Consider the following 23,220-nt stretch of genomic DNA (forward strand, 5'->3'; position numbering starts at 1 on the left):
TTTGTATAAAATAAACTTTAAACAAACAAAAGGAATCCGTCCGACGGGGGACAGATTAAAGGAAAAACAAAATTGTTATTTTTATTTAATTCCGAGCATTTTCATATTTATTTAAACCTTTTAAACCTTCTCTGGACTTCCACAAATAAATCAAGACCAAAATTAGCCAAATCGGTCCAGCCGTTCTTGAGTTTTAGCGACACTAACGAACAGCAACTCATTTTTATATATATAGATAGACTAGCGACCCGCCCTCGCTTCGCTTCCTAAACATTAAATTTTATTATTGATAGCTGAGTCCCGCGATGCTACCCGCGGTTATTGTCGTACCGCGGGTGACGCCGCAGGGCGAAGCTAGTCTAAAAAAGTCTAAGCCTATGTTACTCCTTATACCATCAGCTACCTATCAGTGAAATTCTCTTCAAAATCAGTCCAGCCGTTCCAGAGATTAGCCGGAACAAACGGACATACAGACAAAATATGTAAAAAATGTTATTTAGGTGTAAACACTGTATATATATATTTTTAGTTATTTCAATATTACAAACAGACACTCCATGTGTATGTATATATCCTCCTATATGTATAGATATACGGTCTTTAATACAGAGAACAACTCAGCACTATCTTCTGTCCGTACCGCATGAGTGCGGGTCCTAGCCCTGCGCTGAGGCAAATTAGCTCGTGCACTCCCTGTATTGTAGAAGCTCTGACCTGACATTATTGTGACGTCTTCCAATAGAGTCGCACGTGTCTAAAACTTTACTGCTATTGTCTTCCCTCGTACAAATGCTATAATTGAACTTTAATTATTATAATTTTTTAAATAGTAACTCAAAAGTTTATTTAATATTAATCTTTAATAATTCTTAGCGCGTTTTGTTTTAATATTATATGCTTAGAGCTTGTCAAAGTTTCCGATTTCGAGGTAAGATTTGTTTCATAAGTTTAGTTTTTAATCTTTTTTTTTTTTAATTAAGTTATTACCGAAACCCATATACATCCAAAAGTGAATACTGACATCCACCTAGAACGGTTGCCCCACCCTTCAAAACGGTTAAAGCTACCCTAAGCCCCCCTCGGTTAACCACACCTCCTACCACCAGTAAATGCTGGTTGGCAGTCAACGAAACCCACAGGAAGAGAGGGTGCTGCTATTTCTTAGCTGACACTATTTTTCTTGTTAATTTTTAATCAGTGACTGTGTTTTTAATTCAATGTACAATTACAGGAGGAACAATGTAGGAGGAAAATAATTTCTTCTTCCGAACCAGTAGCCATTTCAATGCGCCAAAAAGATATAAACTTTCGAAGATTCGAAGCTATTGTATTTACTTCTTTTACCCTTCAAGCTTAGAACAACAAAATCAGGTGGCTTTATACATTGAAGGCTTGATTCGAAGTCAGTACTAGAAGGTATTTGGTATTCACTCAGTATTTTTTATTGTTACGTGTTTTTAGTGCTTTTGACACTAATGAAAATCTATTTTAGGGCCATTGAAATAGGGTTTTTTTTAAATACTTTTACACTGTTCTTTGTCTCCTAATGCTTTATTAGTTCGGTAATGTACCATTTATTTTTTATTATCCTTAGGACTCTAAGCACAGAACGACTTGCTGCTGGGCTACGGACACCTCCGTGCTTTTCGCCAGGCCGTCTGCAGACGCTACTGAATACTAAGGTACAGTTTTTTTCTAAATTGGGAAAGGCTCTAGGGTCACAACCCATCGAGTTTCGCGCCGGACCTTCTTCTTCTTTAAGAAACTATTTACCGTAGAAATAAGTAGGATGCTGTTGAGGAAATTGGCTAACTAACTTAAGCAGCGGTTACTTGGTGGCATGCGACAACGCTTCCCAAATTTTACATGCTCCTGACACGTGCGTTTGCTAAGTTTAAGCACTTTCCGTTTAGATTTAGCTAGTTTGAGTGCCATTAATATCAGGTACGTAGAAACTTCATTTGCATCGCATTTGTCCATCAGCCGATAAGTAGCGCTGCTACTGACGTCATAGTGACAACTTGAAATGAATTTAAGCTACCGAATTCACACAGAGACGTATCTAAAAATAGGCAGACACAAGAGGATACTGAAATATTTCTCGATTTTTTTTATTGCTTAGATGGGTGGACGAGTTCACAGCCCACCTGGTGTTAAATGGTTACTGGAGCCCATTAACATCTACAACGCAAATGCGCCACCCAACCTGACATATGAGTTCTAAGGTCTCAGTATAGTTACAACAGCTGCCCCGCCCTTCAAACAGAAATGCATTACTGCTTCACTACTACTGCAGAAATAGGTAGGGTGGTGGTACCTACCCGTGCGGACTCACAAGAAGTCTTACCTCCAGTAAGCTACCACAAGTAAGATAAAGCATTCGTAGCGATAAAAAATTAGGCTCTTAAGTATTTTTAAACGTTACAGAGAAAAAAGTTATCTTCAATAAATTTAAATAAATTTGAATTAAAAATAGTGTAAAGAAAAATTGATTTTATTGTAAAAAAAGCGTGGGGTGCATGGTATTCGTAGTTATAAATATTTTATGAACAGATATGAGTAGAAGTGTAATTTTGATAATATCCTGAAAAGCACCCCACGCTTTTTTACAATAAAATCATTTCCTCTTATGTACACTATTTTTAATTCAAATTTATTAAAATTTATTTTCTATTTTTAGTTAGATTTTCTATAAAAGCGTATTTTGTTAGTTTTTTTAAAATTATTATTTATTTTTCATTTTTTAGTTGAATTTCGATTTTTTCAATATTTTTTTTAAATATTGAATTGTCGTCGGTCCCTAATAAGTATACCAAATTTCGAGTTAATCCGACATTTTGAAGGGGGTCAAAATCATGTTCAAAAATTCCGTTACTAACATACATACGTCTGAAGCTAATAAAAGCGTATTAACAAAAGAGAATTATTAATACATTAAATAAACTTAATCTTGTTCAGTCCGTGTTTATTTCGTATATAAATATACACCGACACCTCAAGTGTGTGTAGTGGCCACTAATCAACCAGTAGTCATAAAAATTCTTGAGTTTGGAACATTACACCCAACCGCTCACTCGACACCGCGCGTCAATCGACGCGATGATAGGCCATCCGATCGTAAGCGCTGTTTTAATGTATTCAGTTAGCTATGTTGAAGTTTTGAGAATTTGAATATCTATATAGAAACTTATTCACTCATACGATTTATATTCTGTGAAAGAAATTTTGAAGATACAATTTAAAAAAAAAAACCGTTTTGTTGTGTGTTTGAATAGTAATCGTTTGGGGCTTACGACAAAGGGATCTTCCACCGAGCGGGTAATATTGCTCGGTAGATCGACGGTCCGAATGTTGTTGTTCGGAACTTGTATATAGGTATATGCGCTTTATCTTGAAAATGTCGTAAACGAGATTCAGGCATCTGTCAATTATCTTGCGTTGTATGATGGCTACCCGCCACAATCGAAATAATAAATTTAGTATTATTATAAGGTAAATAGTATTTCGTTGATATTGGGCGTTCGCTCATAGCTTCTTTCATATGACTAACGAAATTAAATTCTATTTAAAATTCCGATGTTATTCCGCCATTTTGTTACTGAACAATTTACATTTTTCATTAATAAAAATAGTAAGTACCTGCTTAAGGGAAACTTCGGCATCTACGCAAAACCATACATTTTATTGGTTAGGACAGGGAAGTCCAAATGAGAATTGTTCACGGGCCAAGAAATAGCGAAACAACGAACTAGCAAGTCATACACGCTAAATGTTTTCTCAAATATGAATTTATCTTGATGAATCTATATATTAATACGTGAAGCAAAAATTTTGCACCCCTTTTCACGAAAATTGCGCGGACGCAGGAGTATGATAGTTCCCACACTTATAGAGAATACAGAGAAGGAGTGCAGAATATTAATATTTTTTTTAATTATGCTTAAATAATACATTAAATCAATAAAAAAAACATTATACACACTATCATGTATTTGACACACAAATATATATATATACTCTTTGTTTATTGTCAAACTTTATTGTATTAATTGAGAATAGATATTGTTTGTCTTTAATATTATTTTTCTATAGTGTAGTCTTGGCGAAATCTGTGACTATAGAAGTATAATAGTCTTCGACAATAGAACCATAATAATGTTCAAACTCATAATTTCAATTAATTATAGTCGAATTTCGACTACTACTGTGGGACCACTAGTCAATTATATTGACTCTTTATTGTACTAGGTACCAAGATATTTAAACGTGTTCTGCGAATAAGAGTGATAGATAGATCCCACCCAGAACAGAACCCACTTCGTATTGGTTATGTCAAGACGATATTACTGGTGGTAGGACCTCTTGTGAGTCCGCACGGGTAGATACCACCGCCCCGTCCATTTCTGCCGTGAAGCAGTAATACGTTTCCGTTTGAAGGTGGGGCAGCCGTTGTAACTATACTGAAACCTTAGAACTCATATCTCAGGATGGGTGACGCATTTGCGTTGTAGATGTCTATGGGCTCCAGTAACCATTTAACACCAGGTGGATTATGAGCTCGTCCAGCCATTTAATCAATAAAAAAAATCGAAGTGGGTCTTTGTTATGTCAAGACGGTATTACCAACTTTTTAGTTACCATTTACTATCATTCTTCCCGCTCTGAATGACTGAACAACAATTTTACAATGCAACTATTATATATTACGAATTAGAAGGAGAGTATTAAGCGGTAGGCAGCGGCTTGGCTCTGCCTCTGGCATTGCTGAAGTCCATGGGCGACGGTGACCACTCACCATCAGGTGGGCCGTATGCTCGTCTGCCTACAAAGGCAATAAAAAATAATAATAATGCGAATACGAAGCTGTCTGGTTCATAGAGCTCCGATGACCGCCTAATCTAAATTGTTTAAATAAAAGTTATTTAAGAGAAGTGTTGTAGGAAAAATCTAAGTAGCCATCTAAATCTAAGTAGACTCTAATGACTCCATTAAATAGTTCAGTGTTTTTAACATTTTTATATCGATTCCGAATTCCAGACCGACAGCTGTATCACGTATTTCGCAGACAATTGATGCCGCCCAGAATGGTAAACTGAATTGGATTAATTAAACGGTGAGTTGAATGAATATTTATAAATATCGGGTTAACCGGGTTAACTTTTAAACGAAAGGCTTCGGTTTTTATTTAGTTAATCATAATCTATGAACTACTGCTGAAAGTATGGAATGCTCAAGCGATACAGTTTTAAAAAAAGTGCTTTATTTTAAATGTTTTACTGATCAAGAATGTAATAATTTGGCAAATAGGTCTTTTGGTTTCATTGCCCTTATAGGCAGACGAGTATACGGCCCATCTGATGGTGAGTGATCACCGTCGCTCATTTAGGCATATGCGGTACGAGATCACGTTAATGCTCTTTTTATTTTATATCTGCATATATTTTTTTCAAATGCGTAATTTGTTCACGTATGTATTTTTCTTCAGTTATATGTTTTAGCGGAAGTCGGCAATCACTAAGGTAACTTTAACAGCTCTGAAGAAAGAACGAATATAGATTATACATACTTAGTCTTTTTATATCACAAGGTGTGTGGCGGCATTTACGTTGTAGATGTCTATGGGCTCCGGTAACCACTTAAAACCAGGTGGGCTGTGAGCTCGTCCACCCGTCTACGCAATAAAAAAAAACTCTTCTACATTCATCATTTCTTGCATAATCTCCCGGGTTGTAAATTACATCAGCTAATAACCATTAACTGTGTTAATGCAATATATAATATGTTATTCTAAATGCTATTCTTCAAAGCTACCTCCAGAAGGCTAAAATAGAAAAAGATTATAGGGTTTAGAAAGATAGGGAGAGAAACAGCAAAAAATAGGAATATTACAAAATTGACACTTCTTTGGAATTCTTGTTACTCAAGCAAGTTTAATGGCATGTGATCAGTGTACTCAAACCAGTGTACCTACTTCAAATAATCACGGTGAAGATCGAGTTTTTTACTAGTAATGTTTTTATATAATTTCAGTTGATATAAGATTCGAAACATGACTCAATGAAGATTGTTAAATCGGCAATGTACTGCAAAGTAGTGAACATAATTTATCGTGAGATTTATTATTAGATATTATGCTCATTTCTTTGGATATGTTGTACGAATGATCTACACTGGAAGACTCGGAGAATGCAGAGAACTTTAAGAAGAATTGAAGAATATTTGGTGACAAAATGAAAATAGAATTTCTATAAACCTTTCATGGCTTTAGAATGTTGTGATAAATATTTTGTATATTAAAAACTTCATAGAGCGATCAATGGCTCGCTTTGTCGATATTTCGAATAAGTAGGTACCTAATGTAAGCAATTACTTTAAGATACTTTACTGTGTGCATTTGTAAACAAAATTACAATTTTTTTTCTATCAGTATTGTACCTACTATAAGTTTGAAATTTAGGAAAACTATATTTTAGTTGTAAAACATGCAAAGTTTCGCAGATAGTATCAGATAGAAATAATATTTTCGCTCCAAAATTTGGTTTGTTATTGCTAATTAATGTTAATGTTGAAAAACTGTTGTTTAGCATTGAAATGAAAAAGAATATATAAATTATAATATTTATGTTGATTGATTAAAAAAAAATTTTTACTGGTAGTAGGACGTATTGTGAGTACGCGCGCTCGGGTAGGTACCACCGCCCTGCTAATTTCGCTTATTAATGCGTTTTGGTTCGAAGGGTGGGGTAGCCGTTGTAACTTTACTGAAACATTAGAACTCATATCTCAAGGTGGGTGGCGGCATTTGCGTTGTAGACGTCTACGGGCTCTGGTAACCATTTAATACCAGGTTGACTGTGAGCTCGTCCAACCACCAGAGCAATAAAAAGAAATAAAGATAGATACGCCCGCTAAATTAGCTTTGCCAGTTTTTCATGGGACTTTGGCTTCTTGTAGAAATGTAGAACATGAGGTAGTTTCATTGACATTCGACAATTATGTGGACAAGAAGATTGAAATATATACAATATAAAATTGAACCCAAGCATGATGGCATCCCCTAAATTTCCAATTTTAATAATGCTACGGTAGTTCAAAATTGGGTAGTAATATGTATATGAAAATATGTATGTACTACATAACACTTGAGGATACTCTAAGGAATATTTGATGCCGCATTTTTGTCAGTTTCATGAGCCATAACTTAAAATGACTGTTTATTTTTACGTTTTTGCTACGTTACCACGAAGAGGTTGGATTTTGTAGCACAAATAAGTCGCAGCGTCAGCGGAGTCCAATTTTGACGTTATTTGACTTTTTATGTATGTGGCACATACGAGTATTAAGTATCATGATTTGAAGTTCAACAGTAATGCGCTTATTTCAAAGTAAAACCTAAATAAAATTAGTTTTGTGAATTTCTAGACTAACGTAATTCATGGAAGTATTGAATTATTTTGAAGTTCAATATTGAGTTTAATTTATTACAAAACGCTCCGACTAAAATGGCAATGACACATGAATGTTCTTAGATGTTTAGTGTTTCATTTTTTCACACGACACCTTCCTTATAATGCTACTGGGGAAATTTATAACTTTTCGATTACCATTTTATTACTTCTATTTTATAATAATATCTATAGTATATTTTACACTGTCAAACGGCTGCTTACTGATCGAAAATAACAAAACAATCGCAGCGAATACGCGGAAATATCCGATGGATTATACTTAAACTTCGCACTGAGCCTATCTATTTTTTAAAGGTGTAACTTAACACAGAAGACCCGTGTTACCTGAACATATAACTTTTGTTTTGTCAACTTTCATTGTCGTTTTCTTGGTTTGTATATTGTGAAAAATTATATTATGAATACAGATAATAAAAGCACAGTATTTATTAACTTTAAGAAAAATTACACTTACCAACAATGCAATGAGCAGAACCAAAGCGATGACTCCGATGGTGCTGACGGCTATAGCGACAGCTACTCCTGTTCCACTGTCCTCCGAATTCAGAACCCTCGAGGAAGCTTCCGTGGTCATTTCACCGGCGTAACTGGTCAGATCCTCTAAATCGCTCACGGCCCTTGTCGTTTCCATCTCGCTATCAGTGCTGGATACTATTTTACCGTTCTCTTGTGAAGTCTCCACGGTTTCAGTAGTATATTCTATTGCTGCAGTTGTAGTAGTCCAAATTGGTCCTTTTGATGTGGATACAACTATAGTCGGTGCAACAGACGGCATGCTTGGAGTGGTAGTTTGATCTATAACTTCATTATCATCTATATTTTCTGAAGTGTATTCGGCAGTTGGTTTTGGTGTTTCAGTTGGCATTGGAGCAGTTATGGTACGTTCCTTTTCTGTATTTATTTCGGTTACTACTTCTATGACAATCGTTGTGGTGTCTTCTAGAGGTGTTGTCGTCATAGTTGTTGTAGGTGGAGTGGTTGTTGACGTTGTGGTTGTTTTTGTAACTGTGATCGGGAGTGTTTCACTTACAACTTCAGTGGCTGCTTCAGTGGTAGTAGTGGTACTGGTTTCAGTAGTGATTTGTTTGGTTGTAGGAACTTGAGTAGTTGGGGTAGTATAAAGTTCATTAATTTCAGTAGTTGTGGTTGATGCAACAGTAGGTTCAATAAATTCAGTAATTTTAGTTTTCATACTATAAGATTTATTAATTTCAGTAGTTGTAGTTTTAATTGTAGTAGGCTCATTAATTTCAGTTGTTGCAGAAATAGTAGTAGTTTTAATATTTTCAGTAATTTTATTAGGTATAGTGGTAGCTTTATTAATTTCAATAGCTTTAGTTGATACAATAGTAGGTTCATTTATATCAGTAGTTTGGACAATATCTTCTGTTGCGTTTTCAATAATTTGAGAAGATAGTTCTATTACGGGAGGCGTTGTGTCTTCTATAGTAGTAGATTCCTCTAGAAACTCAGTTGTCGTTATAAACTTAGGACGATAAGTGGTTATTGGCTCATCTTTTATAGTTGTCCCTTGGGTTCTAGTAGGAAATACCGGCCGCCAATTGAAGGTTTTTAACTCATACTCTGAATCGTCAGGCGTCTCCGTCGTCTGTGTCGGTACGTACGAAAATCTGATTGTTGTTATTTCAAAATCATCTCTTGTTTTTGGCGTTTTTGTCGTAATTTGGTTCAAATCTTCCGTTTCGTCTTGTGGTGTAGTTATCCCTGAAGGTAATTTCGTAATCGATTCAAAACCTCTTTTAATGACAAGATTATCTTTTTCCGTCATATTTTGTTCCGTTTCTGTTGTAGCTGAAACCCAAGCTGGTTTGAATGCTTTAGTGGTTGACTTAGTGGTGTCCGTCTCCGTGGTACTTGGTTCGGGGCTGCTCTGAACTAAAATATTGCTTTCAGCTGTGACTCTTTCTGTTTTATTTTCCATAACGGTCTCATTTTGCATGTCGTTGATGGGTGATGTCGAAGCTTGCACAGATTGCCAAGGAAGCTTATTTTGTTCAACTTCTGTTATTGTTTTGTTAGTAATATCTTCGCTGATTTCCATGGTTGTTGCAATCGTGGTCGTCGAAGTTTTTGTTTCATTTTTTTCTGAAATATCATATTTGACATTAAGACATTTTTTTTAAAGCTTAATTAGTCAAATATAAAATTATGAGATCCCAAATAGAAAACAGCCTGGATATACAGTCAAACCTGGGTAAGTGAGAACTGGATAAGTGAGAAAACTCCATAAGTGAGAGTAATAGCCGGGACTCGTCATTTTAAGCTCCCAAAACCTCTATTATAGAGAAACAGAAACCTCTGTAAGAGAGAGTCGTTTTTCCCTCGTGGACCTCCGTAAGTGAGACTGCTACTTATCTATAAACGACAGTCGAGCTTTATTTATTTATACTATTTAGGAGGAACGACTGAAACGCAAATTACAAATTTAACATCTGCTATTTTATGACTCATTCTCAACTTTTGTGGAACTTCCTTCCATTGTTTTTGAATTATTTTGAATTATTATTTTCAATATTGAACCTATTCTATTTCGTGGAACTAAATAACGTTGTTATTTTATAGCATTCTTTTCAAATGGACACGTGTGCCTGTGTACCGTCCTGTTTGCCGGACTTACTCACTTTATCGTTAATCAATTGCGAAGGAAAGTTCTGTTCTGCATCACGTCAAAACGGAAAATTAAAGTACTGTCATTAAGTGATAAACTTAAAATAGTGAATGCGTTTGAATCCGGAAAATCGCGAAATGAAATTCAGAGGGTGCATTAGCGAGAAACTCGGATTAGTGAGAATCCTCTATAAGCGAGAATGAGATTGTGCTCCCTTGAACTCTCTCTTATCCAGGTTTGAGTGTATTTGAATTTGAATTAACATAAAAACCATTTGGAGTTTAGATTACCACTATCAATAATATAATATTATTTAACACAAACATTCTAAATTAAATAATAATCTTCAAAAACTTGGTATTAAGACATATTTTAGAATGGCTTACCTAATAATTCTCCTACTTTTTGTAACTCATTTTCGTCGTCAGTTTTGTACCCTGTGGAGTTTCTGGAGGGGCTTCGTAAGCTAGCCAGAGCCCACACTATAGAAGTAGGTGGTATTTCCATTTCACTCACATTAGAAACTTCGTCTGAAGTGGCAGTTGATGTTCTATACTTTGTGGATCCCCTTTTCCATAATGATGGAATCGTATTATCGGATATTGAATGAGAGTGCACCACTTTTTTGAAGCCTCCTACATCACTCTGAAGCACAGGATCTATTTCAGACGTTACTGTAGTAAGTGTTACTTTATTAGACGGCCTCGGTCTGGGTGTAGTTGTATATTTGTCTTTGATGTTGAAATGCTCCGAGTAAATCGTTGTCGGAGTCGTCAGACGCTGATAAGCTGGTTTGGTTACATTTCTTTTTGGTGCCATCCAAACTGGCCTGACTCTTTGTGTAGTGTAGTGGAACTTCCTAGTTAGAGGTTTATGAGTTGATGTGCCGGTCTTCAATGTCACACTATTTGGTGAATCATTAACAGCGTTCAGATTAAGCCTCTTTGAGTAATTTCTGTTCCTACTAAAACTGCTTGAGAATACTCTGGTTACTCTCTCTGTTGAAGATATGTAGTTTTGCGTCGAAACCGGAATTATTGAGTTAAATATTGGCAAAGCAGTCGAAATCGGCACGTAATTTGATGAAAGTGTTGAGACGTTTTCAACTGTTGGATCTGGAAACGGTGGTCTAGTAGAAACTTGAATTGGTGTTGGCGTAGTTGTTTTTATTGATGCCAATTCTTCTTCAGATGATGTGCTCATTGTGGGTTCTGCTGGTAACGTATCATTATCACAGTCATCATCATTAGAATGATTGATCGCGTACGTTTCTGTTGATAGTACAGACATTTCATAATAAATACTGGTGCCGTGTACATCTGATAATTGTTTGTTAGCACTACCAGCTCCTTCGTTGTCTAAAACACGTATCTCTTTGGTATTTTTTATAAAAACAGTAGATTTGTTAGTCGGTGTGTTATTCCCTAACCTCTCTAGGCCAACATTCTCTTTGACGATCTTGTGTACATTAGTGATGTTAGGCGGTGGAGATTTAGCTTTAATAGTTTCTAATTTTTTTATAATACTACCTGAGATCTCTTGGTATTTTTTATCAAAGAAATCGTTCTTCGGCGTAGTCAGATCACTGTCGAAATCAAAGAAACTTTCCGATTTGAAATTATTTTTGTTATCATTGTGCCCATAGCCGAATGAAGTTTCTTTTGGGAAGAAACTCGAGAATCCATAGGAGGGACTGCTGAAATCTTCTCTTACTTTATTGTTGGAACTCTCGTTGTTGTCGTCGTCGAAACTCGGTATTTTAAAAAAGCTTTCATGGAATTTGTTCGAAGAAAACTTTTGCAGCGTTTCCCTTTCATCTTCCTCGTTTTCGTCTTCATATTCTTCAATGCTCTCTTCTCCATTTTTTACAGCAACCGGTGTCGTACTACTAACAGGAGAATTGTCTTTTTTAGCACTTTTGGTAACTTCTGTATATCGTGATGTTTTTTTTATTTCCGTTGCTGGCGTCACTATTACAAAATCGCCTGACTCTGTAGAACTTGCTTTACGCAACGGACTTGCTGTAGTTGATTTGAAAAGAGAATGAAATTTGATCCTTCCCCTGTCTTTGTATTTAGCGTTTTTGTCTGTATGCTCTTCGGAGTTGTCCTTAGGGTTCAGTTCATTAGATGCATCAGAGCTACGAATCCGCGACGTTTGATTTAATCCGTTGTATCTGGAGAGCTTTTCGTCATTGGCCGTGCTTTGTGTCGATTGTGACAAAGCACTACTCACTGTCATGCTAATCAGTAGTAAATTTACTACTAATGCCGCACCTGGAATTCGAGAACGCTATTTTAAATTTATTGTTTCGTTGATAATATTTATTTTAAATACGTACTCAGGCTAGTAGTATAGCGAATTACTTTACAGCTTATTATGGTATTGAATTATTTATAGTTTTTATACTTGAAACAAATATCGACGATAAATACCTAAGAGCTGTGTAACTATTTCTTCATATAACAGAAATTCAACTAATATTTTTGAGTAAACTATTGAAATTTTAAAATTGTTACTGAATATAACTTTTGCGTTTGTGATTTTTTTAATGGAACTCATTAGTGAACTTAAAATTATTGGAACCTCTTAGTCGACTTAGCGTATATAAAAATATTAGCCCGTAATAAACACCACATCTAATGTTAGCTCCCAAACTTAATAATACACTTTTAAATTTGATGAAATCATCACTACAATTACAAAATGCATTTGGATAGTTTAGTAACGTTCTGTAGAACAATAGTAATTTGACATCGTTAACTAAATTAACGACAGCATACTTAATTAGACAATTCAAAAATATCCAACCAAACTTACAAGCTACAAATGTACCTATCTGCTTTTTGACTGTTATTTTTAAAATGTAAATTGTTTTACTGTGCAATAAAGTGTATTCTCTCTTTCTCTTTCTCTCTCATTTTCTCTCTCTCTCTCTCATTCTCTCTCTCTCTCTCTATCTCTCTCTCTCTCATTCTCTCTCTCTCTCTCTCTCTCATTCTCTCTCTCTCTCTCTCTCTCTCTCTCTCTCTCTCTCTCTCTCTCTCTCTCTCTCTCTCTCTCTCTCTCTTATTTTCTCTCTCTCTCATTCTCTCTCTCATTATCTCTCTCTCTCTCTCTTTCGCTCTCTAATCTTTTGCTATTTTAATTTAAATTTTTATTAGCTTTCTATATTTGCATTTCTAAATCCTAAATACCTTGACGAGTACCTAACAGCAAAAATAAATACTTCCGTGAGTAGACGCAAATATAAAGACGTTAATCGCATTGCATCGTTCACATTGTCGATAATCTCATTCTCACGGATCATTTGGAACCTCTGAGTCTGGGAAGGGACTTTGGTTCTCTCTGCATTTTGTACCGTATGTTCCATGGGAAGTGCTCTGAATCGCACCGCCCACCATTGGAGTAGAGTTCATCCGTAGTACCTAGAACCACTGCATTCATCCACAGTGCATTTCCAGAGAACTCTTTAACCACATACCATCAGGCTTTGGAATGAGCTCCCATCCACGGCGACATTTCCTTCCTCAAGTGAGGCTTGTGGAGGCTTCAAATGAAAGTCTTAACGATAGGCAGTGGCCTGGCATTGCTGACGTCCATGAGCGACGGTAACCACTCACCATCAAGTGGGCTGTACGCTCGACTGCACCGAAGCAGTAGTCGTCTAAACACATTTCATGCTCATATTATAATGATTCCTCTCTTTACAATCGAAGTGTTTTTCATTTGTTTCAACGTCCTTATTCTACTCACGCTTAGAAACATTTGATATTTAAAGTCCGGACAGAACGTACATTACATTACAGAACTAAGCATTATCATATATGGATGGATCATGGATGGATAGAAAAAACTGTTGCACTCTGTATGCTACTCGGTGTGTTTTGTGGGGAAAGTACTCTGAAGAACTATTTGAGATGATAAATAATTATTATTACCGAAACATATCCTGACCGGTGACTCCATTATTCATTTCATATTGTCGTTTGAAAAGATTATTTTTCGTTTATCCCGCTGACCATCGTTCGCTACGCCTCCTGCAAAAGAAATACAAACTTTAAAAATGAGTTATTAAGTAAGATTTAGTGGTGGTAGGACCTCTTATGAGTCCGCACGGGTAGGTACCACCGCCCCGCCTATTTCTGCCGTGAAGCAGTAATGCGTTTCGGTTTAAAGGGTGGGGCAGCCGTTGTAACTATACTGAGACCTTAGAACTTATATCTCAAGGTGTGTGGCGCATTTACGTTGTAGATGTCTATGGGTTCCAGTAACCACTTAACACCATGTGGGCTGTGAGCTCGTCCACACATCAAGGCAATAAAAAAAATAAAAAATAAAACTAACTTAAGTTTTCAAAGCTTTTCATTTCAATTTTCGCGGAATTTTCGTCACATTTAATTTTCAGGATAACGAAAAAATCGTATTACTAGTATTATTAGTAGGGGATATAGTTTTGCGTCGTCGTTGCCTATTTCTGCCGCAAAATAATGAGAGGCTCGTCGGGTTCTAGGGTGGGAAGTTCTGCCGCAAAGCAATAACGAGTCTCGGCTTGAAGAGTGGGATAGCTGTGTATTCACATCACATCATCAGCCTATAGCACTGCTGGTCATAGGCCCCTCCAATCCACTGAGCATAATCCTCGGCTTCTCATGCCAGCTGCCATTTCCGTCTCATGTCCTAAAGTGGTAGTAAAATCATAAAATATGACCGTGCTTACAGTCTCCGGTAACCACTTAAAACCAATCGGTTTTTGTGCTCTTTCTACGCGACTAGGGAATAAAAACGTTAGCTTCATATTCTTGAACCTGTATCCTAGTCTTAACGAAACAAATAATTGAGTGCTAGCATAGCATTCACTACGAAACAGTTCTAATTAAAGAAAAATTAGCGAGTACATGAATCAGGTCATTTTCGAGTTAATACAAAAGCATTTTTATTAACATAACGCATTGTACTACTGACCTTAGACTTAGTTTTATTGGACGTGAGTAAGCAAGAAGGACACACGCGTGAAATTTTTTCTTAAAAGAATGCCATTGTTGCGTTTCGCGCGCTTGGTTAAAAATCGTCGTGTCATTGACTGCCTTGTTAAAACAATACAAAAAATAATTTAGAGCATACCCAATCACACATAATTATTTGTTAGAATAGTGACGTGAGTGAAAATGAATACTATAACATAACCGGAGACAGTGACGATCAAAGTTAGAAGAAATGCGGGCGTTAAATAACTTTAAAATTTGTAATTTGGTTTTTTATTCCGCTGACACCCCCCCCCCCGCCCTCATTCTTCCCCTAAAAGAGCACGAAAGAGACAGCTACAGTTCGTATACATGCGTTCGTATAACATGCGATGATAATATTTAAAGAACATAATTAAAATAATTGCTAGTTTCATTATATACGAAAAATCAAATAATATCAAAACGTTTCTATCTAAATAGTCAATTTAGATCGTTATGATTGTACTACAGATTCGGAATGTAATTTTAGAACTCGGTAGAACAAGAAACCTTGACTTGCCCTTTTCTAATACAATGTGTTTGTCGTAACTTAAATTTACTGTTTTACAATCAGGATAAAATAAACAGCTCTTGAACTAGAAGAGTTCTACATAACTGACCACTGACCAAAGATGCACTCAGTACTCAACAGTACCAACAACTTGGATGGAGCATAATTCGAACCGACACGCTGCCATCCTTTCAATAGGTGGATAGGTACCAAGCAACATAGAAATATACATGTTTCATCTTAATCTCTATCGATTCCTAAATAATTTGCGACACGTTCTTATTTCGACTTCGGTAACGTTCCACAATGCATTTTGTTGCCAAGATCGCGATTTGCAGTTCAGTGGTAACTCCTCCTACTTGCGTCGTTCTCCTCATTACTGAGGGTCGTGACTCCTTCGCTGCATCAATATATCTTGTACGATTGACAGTGTTAACTAGAGATTGGAAATTGAAGATATTATTCTATGTATAATAGGAGTGGTTATTACAACAAGAGCTGTTCGAAATTCGAATAAGAACACCTTATAATATAACCTTATAATATTTACACAAACTGATGTTGAATTTTAATTTGTCGTACCAACTCAGTTCTTGAGTCTTTCTTGCATAACATTGTTTGATTAACAAAGATGCGTAACAGAGTAATAAACATTTCTCCTACTTTTCTAAGTCCTCAATTAAATGATATAATATCTTTAATAGACTTCTAAGAAATTTTTCTTTTTATTATGTTTAATAAATTTAAAATGAATGTTTTCTCGACCTCGTCTTTCACTGTTCTCAGATATTAACATTAACACGAACAAAGAGAAAATTTTAGTTAGTTAATTTACCATAATTTTCAGTCATTAAGTATCGCTCTTAGAAATGATAGTTTGCGGATACGAATAAATCGAGTTTAATTAAATTAATAACGAAATCAACAAATTAAAGAGCGGACGGTTAGCGTGGTATGGACATGTGATGCGTAGAGAGAAGATGCATGTGACTAGGATAGGTATGGAAATGGTAGCGCCAGGTAGAGGGGGAAGAGGTCCACCGAAGAAGACATGGATGGAGTGTGTGAATGACAATATGAGAGAGAGAGGAGTGAGTGTTGAGATGACGGCTGATAGAAGAGAATGGAAGAAAAAAATTAGCCATGCCGGCCCCACCAAGTGGAATGTGGTGAAAAAAAAGAGGAAAAACGAACACAAAAAAGTGACAAATAAAATTTAATAACTCGCTTGATATCTTGACCAATATTACTAGACACTTTGTGCTATTATGAAATCAGTTTTTGTCGAATCATTAGATTCGCTAATTACACGCTCCAGGAATAAGGGCTTACGGCTTACGGCTTTAATAGTTTGTTACAAACAACACTGCGGGTAGGTCATTTCCGTAGTATTCTAACGGGATTGATTTTGCTTGGATTTGGCTTTTTATTTATATTTCTAGTCAATAATAGTCGAGGTTTCTGACGCTTAATGCAATTATTTGATCTGAAGCTACAACTGACTCTATCTTATCTTATCTTTCTTATCTTATACCTTTAAACGAGCAATTCTTGTATATATACATATATATATATATATATATATATATATATATATATATATAATCTGAATCTCGGAAACGGCTCCAACGATTTTCATAAAATTTAGTATACAGGGGATTTCGGGGGCGATAAGTCGATCTAGCTACGACTTATTTTCAGAAAATATTGTGTTATTCGTGTTTTCAATAATCAATTCTTCCCGACATCTATTAGTGAATAATAATACTATTTTTCTTAATTGAGGGCAACTAACCGCTTTAAAGACACAACAAGATGGCGTTATCAAAAAAAAAAACGAGCATTGCTCGGTCATCTTCTAGTGATTATTTCAAAGTATACCATTGCTGTATTGGATGTTTTATATTGATTACAAAGCTGAATGGTTGTGCCACTTCCTATATCGGATGACTAAATATTAATTAAGAAATGGTGTACACAGGGTATAAGTATAAAATTAAATATAAAAAATTATTAAAAAAAATTTTGTTGCTTGGGTTTTTTTTTCTTGATATTTGAGTTCTAATCAATATAGTTACAAGGGCTACACCGCCCTTCAAACCGAAACGCATTACTGCTTCCCGGCAGAAATAGCAGGGCGGTGGTACCTACCCGTGCAGATTCACAAGATGTCCTACCACCTGTAATTATGCAAATTATAATTTTGCTGGTTTGATTTTTATTACACGATGTTATTCCTTCACCTTGAAAGTCAATCGTGAACGTTTGTTAAGTACGTATTTCATTAGAAAAATTGGTACTCGCCTGCCGGTTTCGATACGAATGCACCGAGCGTCTTATCCTTTAGGCCACGACGACTTCGGTTCACAATCCACCTTTTGTTAAGTGGCTTTTGGAGCCTATAGGCATCAACATCATAACACCCACCTTGAGACATGAGTTCTAAGTCCCAGTCTCTATAGTACAACGGCTGCCCCACCCTTCAAAAGGTATTACTGCTTCACGATAGATATAGGCAGGACGATCGTATCTGCCCTTTTAGCTGGATCTTATTTGATACGCCCACAATTTAAAACAAAAGCGTGCAAACTTGCCCGCAGCATACGAGACCATTGACCTCGCGTTTGGCGTTTTCGTTACATTGCGTGCAGTTGAGAAAACAACTAAAAAACACAATTCATATTACGTAAATAGTCATATCCAGAAGCTTTTTTCTTTACGACCTTCTTCGTTTCCCCAAACTATACTGACACAGCCGGTGTACCTTATTATATTTATTCACGACTAGTTGATCCCGAAGAATTCGTAGTGCCTCAATCGAGACCTAATCTTTTGTATAAAATAAACTCAAAACAAACAAAAGGAATCCGTCCGACGAGGGACACATCAAAGGAAAAACAAAATTGTTATTTTTATTTAATTCCGAGCATTTTCATATTTATCTACCTTTTAAACCTTCTCTGGACTTCCACGAGTTTTCTTCCACTTCTCGAGTTTTTGCGAGACTAACGAACAGCAATTCATTTTTATTTATTCACGATTAAGTTCAATTATCATCAGAAATTAGATAAGTGTAACATAACATGCGTTGTCAGCGGTACATCTCTATGCTACTCGCGTATCTATGCCACAGCTTCTACTTTAAATTGTACTCATGCCATTTCTACAGAATCAGAAGTCTGTCGTAATTTTCTGGTTCGCTTACGTAGAAGCCGTCAGATTACTTGCTTGGGTTCGTGACTAATTAAAATATCATTTCTAAAATATTTAATATAATACAAAAATATTTTTTGCTTTATAGGCGTAATAAATAGTTTTTGTTTTGTTTAATATCAATGAAGCACACTTTTCAAGCTTTGTGTGAGCTTATAGAGTCACACAGCACACTTAGTGCCAACACTCGTGACAGTATGCGCATGGACACCTCGTTTAAGTTCGTATAGTGATGTATAAGTCATATATCGATAAAACAAAACCAAGAAATTTTATATGATTTATAAGTTATCGATATGCAACAGGGAAATAAGTATACCTTGAGATAATAAACAGAGTAAGTAGAAATAAAAGAAGATAAATAGAAATATAACTAAAAAAATTGTGAAGAAAAAACAATATCATTCTGCATCGGAATTCAGATCTGATAGCTTCACTAATAATATAAAAAATTTCATAATGGCGTGTGACCAAAGCGGTTAAGCGCTATGCATTTTGTAAGTTAATGTTGCACCTTTCTTTCGTTCATCACTCAAATTATACAAACATCAAATACATTTGAATTTGAACTTTAAAGAGAAAAAGATTAAAATATAATTAAAACGCGTGTATAAGCACAAAGACAGCGAGAAAAGCTTACATTCATCACGGAATAGTTTATATCCGTCATAAGCTATTTTTGAAAGAAGAAATGAAAATTACTTGTAGAGCAGTTCAGGGAGTATTGTTTCATCCAACTACACCATCCCACATATATACTAGTCCCGGATACCAATCTACCGGGAAATATCACCAGCTCTATCCTTCTGCAGTTTTTAAAATAAAGCATCTATTAATTAAAAAAAAAGAAAGAAACATGTGTGCAATTCACACGTGTTAGAAGTGAAACCTTGAAAATTAAAATACAATTATCCTAAATGTCTAAGTAAATGTAAAATTTTGTCATTAGTAAATAATTGTAAATCATCTTTTATAGTATGAGGTAGCGCCCTCTGTGAATCGATATTTTAACGTCACGTATAATCCTAAATTGAAATTCACTACAAGAGGTTTCATACGCACGTTAGTATTAAAAAATCTCATAGATGGCGCTGTATTAAAAATTTTCGACACTTCCGTTGCATACCTGCCTGTTACGTTACCTCTGTAAAAATTTTACCCTCATGCGCCTAAAGAAGTTTCAATTCAAAAACACTACGCGCCCAGGTTTCACAGCTGGAAAGTTCATTAATGTATTTTTGTTAACGCATTTCAGAGTTTTCTATCTCTCTAAATTTGCATTCACTACGTTTTGATTCATTCAAACATAATAATAAAAAACCTTAAAAAATAATGAGATAACAAAGAAAGTAGCGATAGCATATAATCAACTGTATTTTAACGAGTGAAAAAACATTAAGAAAGGTTCGTTACTTTTTAATTTAATGTAATTTATTCTGTGAAAATATTAATAAAAATGTGAAAATCTTCATACAGTATTCATAATATGTGTACCAACGTTTTTATTAAAGGCTTATCTTGTTGCAGCTCTTACTTTCAAAGAAACTATGTTTTTTATCTATATATTAATACGTGAAGCAAAAACTGTGTACCCCGTTTTTACGAAAATTACGCGGACGGAGGAGTATGAAATTTTCCACACTTATAGAGAATATAGAGAAGAAGTGCACAATGCTATTTTTTTTTAAATAATGCATAAAAGATACATTAAATCAATAAAGAAAACATTACACACACTACGTACCATGTATTTGACGCACACACGCATGCAAACTATTTATTGTCAAACTTTTGTTCTTGACGTCTGTTGTCAAATTGAGAATAGATTAAATATTGTTTGTCTTTATTAATATTTTGTTATAGTGTAGCCTTGGCGAAATTTGTGATTATAGTATGTGTACAAACTTACAATTCCAATTAATTATAGTCGAATTTCGACTACTGCGGGACCTCTAGTTTACTTAATTGTAACAAGGGCCGTGTTGATTATGAATAGAAACGAGAACCTAAGCCTATCATAATGTAAAAAAATCGTAAATAATGTAAACTATTTACTTAACAATATTATCGTTTGTATGAACTCATTAATAATAATTATTTTTCATTAGCAACGATTCATTTCTTAACACTAGTATTTTTTGCTTTTTTTTTTGTCAAGCCAAATATTGCTAACCAAATTTTCCAATCGATTTAAGTAGAACGAATTATTAAAAAAAAGATATCAATATCGATAAATCATGCCGTGCGCGAAACACCCCTAGCTTCAATGAAACAACGCTTACAAGCGCAAGCGTGTCAGATGCGCGTGAGTCGCATCCTAACTACCAGACTACTGATTACGGTACTGACGATAACAAAAGTGTTTGTGTGTTTTTTTCCTATCTATTCCCTGGTAGCCTAAGGGGTTATTTCACCTACGCCCGGACGGGTAGGTGAGCTCACGGGCTCAACCTGAGAGAATTTGCTGATACTAACCCTAGCAAGAGCTTCGCAGGATCTATCACCGGATAGGAATCGCGACCCACTGAGAAGATCCGGTGAGACACCCAGTGGGCTAATGATTTTTCATTAACCACGTTCGTGCTTACGATCCAACTGGTATTAAGCTATTATTGGAGCACATTAACACCGCTATGTCGACTCGAATGCACATAAGTTTTAAATACCAGTTGCTTGGCTACTAACTAGATGTACCAGTACACCACCAGTACTTAACGTTATAACTACGATATTAGTAGTAAAAATAGAGCGAGTAATAGCATCGTACTTCTTACCAGTATCTATCGCATGTTAGGGAAGCACCTGTATCAAGCACGTTCGCGTTATCTACTTCCTACTTCCTAGTAATACTGATTATTTTTTACTTTGTAGACGGGTAAACGAGCTCGCGGTCCACTTGACGTTAATTGGTTATCGAGGCTCATAGATATTAGAGTGCTTACTATGGTTTATATATTTTACTTCTAAATGCAACAGACATTTTTTTTCTTGCAGCGATTTAGTAAAATGAATGAGGTGATTGTGAAGTAACGCATATGCCAAAAAAACACTACAGATACTTTCATTAAAATCATTTTTACCTGTTTATCGGTCGTCTGTGTGAATACGAAACAATTAAAACATAAAAATAGTAAAATTTAGTACTATTAAACTAAACGAAATTAAATTATATATATATATAAATATAAATATATATAAATATATATAATATATATAAATTATATATATTATAAATAAAATATTTAATCAAACAATTGTCCGTTCAGTTGTACAAGCCTCACAAAGGCTCGATGCCCTTTCCGAGTGGCGTCGAGAACTAAATGTCTCTTGCTCAAGAAACATTCAAGGACTTAGAAATCTCATTGAGTAACAAACGAAAATTATTATTGTCCTTCAAAAACCGCTCAGATACGGTTTTGCAAATTTCGAAAAGTTCATTAACCATTTAAAATGATTCCTTTTAATGTAGATCAAACGTCTGGTCTACTTCTTTCTTCTCTTTGCACCTATTCGTTATCTAAATAACGACAAAGAGTAATCTTCCACCGAGCGCGTGATTTTGCTCAGTAGACCGATGGTCCAAACTTTGTTTGGAACTTGTATAAATTCAAATTTATCTTGAAAATGCCTTTAGTGATGTGTCAAATATATTGTGTCCTATTATGGCTACCCGCTATATCCCATATTATCATGCTGTATACATTTCCGATCATGCCTCTATCTAGGGTACTTTTCATTGGCTTAAATTGAAAGACAGTCGCCGTTGAAATTGAAATACAAACACAAACAGACAGAGCTCACAGAATTTTTGGTGCTTAACAGTTACCGAAGACTACGCATTAATTAACGATTTTAAGGCAAAGTCCCATTCATGGCTTTTTTTCCCTAACTATGCTGATAGCCTTGAGAGGCTGTTTCAGCTTCACTCTAACATGTAGGTGAGCTCGCGGGGCTCAAACCAGAAGCGTTGCTAACACTGACCCTAGCAAGAGCAATGCTTCGCAGAATCTACCACCGGATCGGATACGCGACCCCACTGAGAAGATCCGGCGAGAAACTCAGTGGGCTGTGTATATGGGTTGATTCGCTCGTTGAGCCCTTGGACGAGGACGGTGACCGATGCTTGTGGTACCTAAAAGCACCGTTAATGGATCGGAGATTCATAGCGTATTTTCTATGAGCAACGCAAAGCCGCGTCCTAAAGGAAATGCGCAGGACCATACCAAGAGATATATCGCGTGCATATAATTTTACTAAATGACGTCATTATCGCAGTTTGAGCGCAGAAATAAGTATTTAACAGCAGAATGATCACAGCTAGTTGTATTTAACGTTACGGACTCACGACTTGAACATTCCGGGCATCTCGGATCGTCTCGCTTCCATTGTGAA

At 35.7% G+C, this 23,220-nt stretch overlaps 1 protein-coding gene across 2 annotated transcripts in view; it reads right to left on the reverse strand.

Moving 5' to 3' along the window:
- LOC114240263 (uncharacterized) overlaps positions 1 to 23,220 on the reverse strand; it is a 95,443-nt gene that overhangs the window by 20,490 nt on the left and 51,733 nt on the right. For both annotated transcript variants that reach the window (XM_089736290.1, XM_089736291.1), the window contains exons 3-5: positions 14,040 to 14,138; positions 10,485 to 12,374; positions 7,924 to 9,575 (exon numbers count right to left, since the gene is read on the reverse strand). In XM_089736290.1, the coding sequence (XP_089592416.1) occupies positions 7,924 to 9,575; positions 10,485 to 12,374; positions 14,040 to 14,067 (3,570 nt within the window). In that variant the 5' untranslated portion in view covers positions 14,068 to 14,138. The remainder of the gene's footprint in view (positions 1 to 7,923; positions 9,576 to 10,484; positions 12,375 to 14,039; positions 14,139 to 23,220) is intronic.

The sequence above is a fragment of the Bombyx mandarina genome, chromosome 21, assembly GCF_030267445.1.
Source record: "Bombyx mandarina strain Sakado chromosome 21, ASM3026744v2".
NCBI lineage: Eukaryota > Metazoa > Arthropoda > Insecta > Lepidoptera > Bombycidae > Bombyx > Bombyx mandarina.